The sequence below is a fragment of the Mus pahari genome, chromosome 3, assembly GCF_900095145.1.
Source record: "Mus pahari chromosome 3, PAHARI_EIJ_v1.1, whole genome shotgun sequence".
Classification (NCBI taxonomy): Eukaryota; Metazoa; Chordata; class Mammalia; order Rodentia; family Muridae; genus Mus; species Mus pahari.
Window position 1 is genome coordinate 60,760,538 of NC_034592.1, and position 9,335 is coordinate 60,769,872.

The 9,335-nt window shown below is 49.4% G+C and overlaps 2 protein-coding genes across 2 annotated transcripts in view; both read left to right on the top strand.

Annotated features, from left to right (window-relative positions):
- Positions 1 to 2,254: 2,254 nt before the first annotated feature.
- Hoxd4 (homeobox D4) lies at positions 2,255 to 7,800 on the top strand. Its single transcript, XM_021194692.2, has 2 exons — positions 2,255 to 3,808; positions 4,356 to 7,800. Exons 1-2 carry the CDS (start codon positions 3,382 to 3,384, stop codon positions 4,679 to 4,681), a joined length of 753 nt encoding a protein of 250 aa, XP_021050351.1. The 5' UTR covers positions 2,255 to 3,381; the 3' UTR covers positions 4,682 to 7,800.
- The window catches only part of Hoxd3 (homeobox D3), a 19,600-nt gene continuing 14,980 nt past the window's right edge, over positions 4,716 to 9,335 (top strand). The window contains exon 1 of the mRNA XM_021194684.1: positions 4,716 to 4,776. The gene's annotated coding sequence lies outside the window, so the exon portion shown is untranslated. The remainder of the gene's footprint in view (positions 4,777 to 9,335) is intronic.

Consider the following 9,335-nt stretch of genomic DNA (forward strand, 5'->3'; position numbering starts at 1 on the left):
TACAACTTCTGAGCTTATGTGGACATTCCTCTCCTGTCCCTTTCTGGGTCCTAGTTTCACTGGTGTGAGTCCTAGTTTGGGATACCGGGTGATCAAGAAGAGTACATTCTCTTTCACCTCTGTGTCTCCTTAGCTGCAGTTAAAGAATTTCTACTCTACTCCAGAGTCCAATGGAATTGGGTGGGCTCAGACGCAGGGACTCCAGTTCTTTGGCTCTGAAGTTTGAAGCTGAGAATGCTGGTGACATCTTCTGGATGTCATTAGAAGGGTTGGCACTAGAAGGAGAGTCAAGGAAATAGTAGAGGCTTGCCACTCACTGCAAACCACAGGTAGTTTAACTTTAATGGAACAGTAACAGATTGGTAAGGGCCACGGGGACCAGGCATCCTCCCTCTCTTATGAGATGTCTTCCCTTCCTGGTCAGAGAAGCTGAGAAGCTGGGCTCAGGGCCAGGTTTCTTTGCTGGGCCCCTGGTGAGGCTGAGCTAACAGGGAAGTGAAGACCTTCGCAGCTCGTAGTTCCTTCTATGAACCAGGCCTGCATGCACACAGTGAACCAGGCTCCATGATGAAAAATATGGATCCCCCAGACTTTCTCTGGCCTTGCCCCTGCCTTCTTCCTTGGCACCCTTGGCTGTGAGGGCTCATCTCTGCCGAGACTGCTTGCTTGCATACCCGAATCTGGCGCCTTGTAGCTGCCCACAACACAAAAAGCCAAGAGATCAAAAGCATTTGTATGGGCAGTTGAGAGGGAGGTGAATATTTAACGCTTTTGTTCATCAATAACTTGTTGGCTTTGACCTGTCTGAACAAGTCGAGCAATAAGGTGAAATGCAGGTCACAATGTCTAACAAATATGAAAATGTGTGAACTCATCTTGGTCCTCACTCAACTCATCGGACTTCCCCAATTTGTCTGGATAAAGCTGAGGTAGGCCCAGTGTCCCCAGAAAGGCCTGTCAATGTGTCCATGGGTGAAAGGGTTGGCATTAGGAGAAATACGGGGAGACTCTTTAAACAAACGGATTTTAACCCTCTTTTTTAGAATCGACACCTGGGAAATCCTTGCAAAATAGTGGAAGTGAAAGATGGTAGGAAGGCGTGGAAGAGCAAAGTACAGAGTCAAAGTGAGCACCTAATTTTGCCAGATATGATGAGGGGAGTCTCCCTGCCCCACCCCATCAAAATCAAGGCATGGGGCTTGAAAGTGATTTTTCAAATTATACAGGAAGAGATCAAAACAATACTTAGAAATGTGGACATCTTCAATCTGTTATCAGGCATCCACAAGCTCGGCCCAGGCCAGGGCATCCCTCTGCCCCTGAAATCAGTCCAGCCCCAGAGTGCATCTGTGCTCTTGATGCCATGAATTGAGGGGCAAGCCCAGGACAGCAGAGGCGCTGGGGCGGCGAAATTTGTGAACTTTTGTACTCTTCTGTGCTGCTGTCGGCAAAGCAAAAATAATGAAACTTTGTGATATGTTTGTAAATGATTTCGAATGACCCCTCGCCCTGCCCTTCACCATTAGCTCGGCAGTCTCAGCCCAGGGAGGCTCGGTGGCCGCAAACAGCGCCTGCCTCCGGGTCTGCAGCAGCAGTAACAGCAGCAGCAGAAGCAGCAGCAGCGGGATCCGAAAGTCCGGCGGGGCTGAGGGCCCAGGAAGGTAAATGCTCAAATTCTAGGAGGACTAGCTGTGACCACTAACTTGGCTTAGGTTTTGGTGAAGAATATTCCTTTTGCCTTTTTCAAAACTCCCTTTCTGCTGCTGAGGGCCTTTGCTTCTTTTTGGGAAATACCACTTGATAAGGGGGCGGGAGATTTGGATTCTGAGAAGGGGCAATTAAGCCGCCATCTCTGGGGTGATAAAAATTCCCCTTCTTTTCTTTCTTTCTTTCTTTCTTTCTTTCTTTCTTTCTTTCTTTCTTTCTTTCTTTTTTTTTTAAGAAGAAGGTGGTCCTGGTTGCCCAGCTACTTGGTAGCCCCCATCCTGGCAAGAGGACGAGGGAACTCATTGCTGTAGCGAGCAGCAATACTTAGAAATGCGCGGAGCCTACCTGCACCATCTCTGAAAGCCAGGCTTGGGGAGTTCCTGGTGGCTGTGTTGAAGAGATCAGGTCTGGCGGCTGCCTGAAAGTCTGCTCTGGGTAGGACCCGAGGTTGTAACGTTGTCTATATATACCCTGTAGAACCGAATTTGTGTGGTACCCACATAGTCACAGATTCGATTCTAGGGGAATATATGGTCGATGCAAAAACTTCATATATCTCCGACATGGCCAGAGACTGAGGCGCGGAGAGTACTGGCAGCCGAGCCGGCAAGCCACCTCTTTCTTTTTCATTACCTTAGACTCCAGGATGATCGACTTTGCCTGGTGAAATTGTACAGCCTTTTCCTGGAGAAACTCCTATAGTTATTCCAGTAGGTGCTCAAGTGGTCGCCTGAGTGTAAAGCAAGAGGGCCAGGTTTCAGGGTATTAGAGAGTGAGGTGAAGGGCCAGCAAGCTTCAGCAGGAGCCCTGCCCTGAAGGAGCATGAGACACAAAGGTACCCTAATGGGGCTCACCTGCCCTTGTGTGGGAAGAAGACAAACTGAAAAATAGGCCATTGGAGACCGTTGGGGTACATTTAGGCAAGGTTAAGGTCCCCCTCCCCACCATCCCAACCTGACTCAACCCCTCAGCCACAAGACCCAGAACTGTGAGGGCCTCCTGCCATACCAGAAAGATCCAACTTCAACTAGAAACATCCCACCCTGGGCATTGGCAGAAAAGCATAGTGGTTACTCATTGCCTAACTCAATTCAGGTCCGCCAGATTCTGGTAACTTTTGGGTGACCCTGATGAAGACAAAGCCAGGACAGGTCTTTGTATGTCAGAGTCCAGGACTCCTGCCAGCTGGCCGGGCAGGCTGCCTGCCTAGGACTCTACCCAACTCGGAGGCCACATTGCCCACATTCATTCTTCCTTATTTTGCACCCCCATAGAAGAATTCACTCTTCTTTGAACTATGTCCATTCTGGGGGCTGCTTCAGGCGATGGTGAGTGAGGAGGGCATGGGAGGTTAGCAAAGTCAGTGGAAGACAAAAGCCGAGATTACCTGTCGGAAATTGGGACCCTGGGGATAGAATCAGAACTCTATTAGCATCTGTCAGGGACTCTCAAATGTGGCATGGCAAGTCACTTGATTACACGTATGTTATTTAGTTAAATTTGTGAAAATTATGAGATGCTCACCAACCCGGTGATAAACATGCTCTCTTCCTATTGGCTGGCCTGGTCACATGGCCGCCCAACTTTATTCAGTTGACAGCAAGTAGGAGGGCCCAATGGAAGGAGAAAAAAGACAACACGAGAAAAATTAGTATTTTCTACCTTCTGAAATTAATGGCCATGAGTTCGTATATGGTGAACTCTAAGTACGTGGACCCCAAGTTTCCTCCGTGCGAGGAATATTTGCAGGGTGGCTACCTAGGCGAGCAGGGAGCCGACTACTACGGCAGCGGTGCACAGGGCGCCGACTTCCAGCCCTCGGGGCTCTACCCACGGCCCGACTTCGGCGAGCAACCCTTCGGAGGCGGCGGGCCCGGGCCTGGCTCAGCGCTGCCCGCGCGGGGTCACGGACAGGAGCCGAGCGGCCCGGGAAGTCACTACGGTGCCCCTGGAGAGCCGTGCCCAGCGCCCCCGCCTGCGCCCTTGCCTAGCGCTCGGGCCTGCAGCCAGCCCGCCGGCCCCAAGCAGCCGCCCCCCGGGACAGCACTCAAGCAGCCCGCTGTGGTCTACCCGTGGATGAAGAAGGTGCACGTGAATTCGGGTAAGGAGCGGGACAGAGACCTCAGAGCCCTCCCCCACCACTCCTTGCATCTTTTGGCCTGCACCCCCCCAGGGGTTGCGAATGGGTGGGGGCTTGTGCAGCTTCCTTGGGCGCCGCAATTACTCTCTCCATAAATTTTTATAGCTGAGGGAGCAGGCCGGGACCATGTGGCTGGCTGCTTGGCTGTGGGCGCAAAAGGGGGTGGGGATGGGGATGGGGTGGGGGGAGGACTCCATTTCCACAGCAGAGGGAACGCAGAGCAAAACAAGGACCTTTCCAAAATGCTGGAGATCCCGAGCTCTTGGTGGGCCAGGGACAAGAACCTTTGAGGAGGATCTGTGAGCGTGGGGAGTCTGTGCATGGAAGGGTTTGGGTGGGAGTGTGTGTATGTTTAGGGAGAGGGCGGGAGGGAGGAAGCTGGCCAGCTTGGAGCACAGGGGGGGCCCGAGGGCTGCGAGACGCGCCAGGAAGTGAGGGCAGAGGCAAGCCTGGGGCCTAACTAGTGGCCGGGCTCTGACCTGGCTGTCCTGTCTGTTTTGTCTCATAGTGAACCCCAACTACACCGGCGGGGAGCCCAAGCGCTCCCGGACGGCCTACACCAGACAGCAAGTCCTAGAACTGGAAAAGGAATTTCATTTTAACAGGTATCTGACCAGGCGCCGTCGGATTGAAATCGCTCACACCTTGTGTCTGTCTGAGCGCCAGATCAAGATCTGGTTCCAGAACCGGAGGATGAAGTGGAAAAAAGACCACAAACTGCCCAATACCAAGGGCAGGTCTTCTTCCTCATCTTCCTGCTCCTCTTCAGCTGCCCCGGGCCAGCATTTGCAGCCAATGGCCAAGGACCACCATACGGACCTGACGACCTTATAGAAGTGGGGACCCTGGGCCCATCCCTTCTTGCACTCCAGGTTGAGGCGAAGCTGCGGGTGCAGGCGGGGCCTGCTGTCACCTCACTAGGCTCTAAGGTACTGTGGGGGTGGACCTGGGACCTGCAGGCCGCCCTCGGACTAGGTTACCTTCCTGCCCGAGGGCAGCCCCCTCCCTAAAGTGGGGAAGGGTGGGAGGGTGGGCGGGCTTCTTTAAGTAGATTATCATATGGCAGGAGCTACTGAGAACGTAAACCCTTGGCGAGTCATTAAACTCCTGAAAATCTCTGCTGGTGGATTTTGAATTTGCAAATGAAGGTTGGAGGCTTTACCCCAGTGGGAACCGAGATGGTCTCCTCCACACCACCCCCTTGAGGGAGCTGTGTGGCTTAGTAACTGTGGGGGAGTTGAGGCACTACCCGATGCTAGGTGCTTTCAGTGCAAGCAGGAGAGGCTGAGTCAGAGACCCAGAACTTCCTGGATTATCTATAGAATTTCTTCTGTGATTAAAAAAAAAGAAATTGTCTGCTCCCAGTGGCCCATGCCCAAAGAAATAAATCCAAGAAGGAAGTGGAAACGGGTTATTTTATGTTTAGATTATATTTGCTTAAATATTTATTTGTTCGGGGAATGGACTGCAGAAAATAACCGACACCTGCGTGCCAAAAACCTTAGAATGGTGAATAATAGACTTAAGCTTCAGGGGACTGGATTAGAAAGCTGTGGACTCCTTTCTGGCCCTATTCGGGATTTTGAGCTCCTCCCTCCTAAACCACCCACCCTGGAGATGTGTGGAGGAGGCCCTTAACCCTTCAAGAGGGAAGCTGAGGAGCCAGGAAAAGAGAGTTTTTGAAAATGTGTTTCTGAATGTGCTTCTTCTATAGCACCGTGTTTACAAGCAGTTCCAGGTGGTTGAAAGAAGGGGGTGGGGGAAGAAACAAATGGTCTAATATTTTCTTCTGGGGAAAGAAAACAAAACCTATATGCTCTGGGTCATCAGATAATGTCTGAATTTTCTACTTCAACTAGATTCTAAATGCTCCAACTACCCCCCCCCAAAGCAGCATTTTATAGGATTCAGTGTATGGCCAGTATGGGGGGGGGTGCTGTACAGTAGGGAGAGAGTGGGTAGGTAAGGAAGTCTTATTTTTAACTAATAGACTCTAGAAGCCCACAGAAGTTGATCTTAAAGGGATTTCCCTTGAAGTCTTTTTTTTAAGAGACATTAATTAGAAGCAGAAATTGTAAGCTCTGAAAGTTTTCAGGCCCACTTCTATACCTTGAAGATAGTAACTTCAATCTCAAACAAGAAGATGTTTTAATATTTATTTATTTTTATTCCATGCCAGGGAAAAGCTCAAATCTCATTTTCTTAAAAATGCTAACCCTTAAGGATAAAGAGGATAAGGGTCAAAGGTAATGACAGGGTTTATATAGTCAAATGAAACAATGCTTTGAAAGCTTGAACCCCAGAACTCCAATCAGAAACCCCTGGTTGCAGTTACCCCCCCTGACACACACACACAAAAGTAAGAAATGGAGGAAGGGTGAGCTTAAATTTTAATTCTATGATTCTTGTTGGCAGTATTTCTTTCAGAATTTCAGAACACTTTAGAAAGTTTCAGTGGTCGTTTTTAAACTAGACTTAGGTGGAGAAGGGAAAGGCCTGTTCTTTGGTTCTATGTCTCCTGAGAGCTGAGGGCAGATATTCACTGGAGTCCCTAGGCTGAAATTCTACTCTCTGAAGTGTCTTCCAAGCCTTGGTCTTTTGTATTAGACCCTGGGGAAAGCTCTTTGTTCCTCCTTGGGGTGAGCCTGCCTCTCACACTTGCACATGGCAATACTTGAATATCACCACGTCGGGATATTAAAGATGGATATTCCTGCATTATTTGTGTCATTGTTTCTGTGACAAAAAGCACAGAGTTCATACATAGTTAAGACGTCTTTTTCTGACGCCCTCACGTTGAGAAGCTGAAAAGGTATTTTACTGAAGTTCGGCTAAATTACAGAATCAGGTTCACCCAGAGGGCAAATTTTCTGTTCGATTAGCTGTATTTCAGCCTGGAGGACTGACCTCTAAACCCTTAACCTTTTGGACTCTAACTACCCTTCTCTTCTCTTCCCCCCCCCCTCCCTGTAGCATGGAGGCAGTCTTTGGCGATAGCATTTGAAAAGAGGCGCTATCCTTAGGCCAATTGGAAAATTGTTACTACTCTTTCCTAAAAGGCAAATAAATCTAAGCATACATTGGACCATGTCCTTGGGGCGGGAAGTGTATATTTTCACAATTTTCAACTATGTAGCTGTTATGGAGATGGTTATACTGATTTTTCCCTCTCCTCAGAAGTTCTGGGTACTCATCCAGCTTCAGACCAAATACTACCCCTCCTTCCTCCTGCCCCAAAGAAAAGTCAAAAGTCAAGAGTGTGCTTTCCTGAAGAAAACCCCAGCTTCTCCTCAAGAAGAGCCCCACTACTTTGGAAACTAACTAGAGCTGAGAGACAACTTCTTTGTTTATAAATCTCAGCTCTTCCTCTCAGTTGGGAGGGGTTGTCTTTTGAAATGCTAATGGCGTTTGCATGGCCCGGAGAGCAGTTACTAGTCCTAAAGTCTTATTCTGGCCCTAGTACCCATTTGGGCCCAAAGGAGTGGACCAGGAAAGAGGTGGCCCCTGCCCCAACCCTAGTCACCTAGAGCAGGAAGGTCTCCATCTGGGAAGGTGCTCTAGAGAAAGCAAGCTGTGGAAAGGTTCCAGTGCCCATTTGTTGTTATTTATTTCCAGTTTGTTCTTCCCCAAATATGAGCCAGAAGCATTTGTTTGGGTGTTTTAGGACCTGTGTTGGGGCCCTGCCTGGGGTTGAGGAGTGGGATGTTTGCTGAGGAAAGGACAGTTCGCCTCTGACTCTCATCTCACTTGTCCGGTTACAGCCTTTTGTTGTGAGATGACATTGCCAGTCAGCAGCCCCTTGGAGTCTGCTCACAAAAGATGCTTTTTAAAATAGGACTGACCACGTTTTTGCTGCCACTGATTAAAGTCTTATTTATACTAATTGTTGCCTGTAGTTTTGATGTAATTCATTGATCTATATTTGAAATAATAAAAAGGTGTAGTAAAATCTCCCTCCTGTTTGGTGCCTTGTTAGAGACTCTTTGTTAAGTTTTCTAAAAGCTAACATTCATTATAAACACCTCCTCTTCTTATTTTCTGCAATAAATTGGACACCCATTTATTTGGTGCCTGTGGTGTGAAAGTTAAGTCGCTGATGGTTTAGCAGTTCCACGTGCCCCTTCCACTCCCAATTTGGCTACTATGTTTCATGAGCAGTGGCAAGCCCTGTGCGGGTGGGGTCCAGGCTGCAAGGGGGAGGGCATTATTTGTAGAAAGAGAAGCAACTACTTGGGCTACCTGGGGGCTCCAAATCAGCTTTTGGTCCTGGCCAGTTTTAAGATTTCCTTCAGAGTGGTTATGAGAAATCTTTGCACTCTTCAGAGGCTGGGTGAGAATGCTTTTTCTGGGCCCAGCCAGTACTGGCTGGTGGTTGTTGCTCCAACCTGACCAGGCTGGCCTCCCATATTGGACTCCCACTTTTCTGGGGCTACTGAACCCCAGAAAAGTGTTTCCAACACCTGCCCTCCCTTTCCCCCCCCCCGCATCTCTCTTGCCCCTCAGACAACAATAAACACTCTCTTCTATAAAAAGTACCATGCACTATTTTTATCAAGAGGGCTTTCCCACATCTTGGCCTCAGCTTTGAAGAGGGGGCCAAGATAGGAGTTCCAAAACAGATAGGGGGTGTCTTGCTGGAGACAGGAAATAAGCAGGATGCATAAAGTAGGACATATGTCCTTAATATATGGAAGGGCTCGCCCCAGACGCGTGGACATGTGTATTTATAAGTGTGCAGACAGAAGTTTAAATATTCAGACACATTTTATGATTGTCCTCTGCCCGTCTTCTGGTTAATGGCTCCTCCTGTGCCCACCAATACATCAATACCGCTGTGAGTATTGAATCACCGGCAGGGATGAGGAAGAAGCGAGTCCATAGCTAAGCCCGTTGAGTACAGTACAGTAAATCGGACCCTCGGCAGACGGCGCCATGTTGGGGAGCCCTCCCTGCCCCCCACTCCAGGATGGGAGGCCGGGGGCTCGGCAGCAGTCAGGGGAGGGCCGCTCATAACCCGGAGAATTTTCAAAGTGCGAGGAAGATGATAAGAATAGATTTCTACAAGTCGCGACCACGTGATTGGCGAAATAATTAATTCAGCACGTCCCTTAAGAAACACGGAGTCGTCATTAATCTGCCACGCAAAGGGCTCTCTCCGACTTGGAAAGTGCAGGGATCCCGAGAACACGGCCCGCCGAGGGGGGCCCCCTGCGCCCGCAGACCCGGGCGCCGAGCGCGGGCCCGCAGGTAAATATTTGGGCGACTTTTATTTCATCAGATTTCAATCCTTAATGAACTTAGCTGTCAGAGCCGCTGACAAATAGTTGCCTTTGCTTCTCTGGTTTGGAACAGCGCGCCGGTCAGAAGTTGTTAGTGGCTTGGATGGTGACCTTTGGTTCAGCGAAGCTTTGCACTTATGAAAAATTACTAGGGGCGGCCGAGTGTGTGTGTGTGTGTGTGTGTGTGTGTGTGTGAGAGAGAGAGAGAG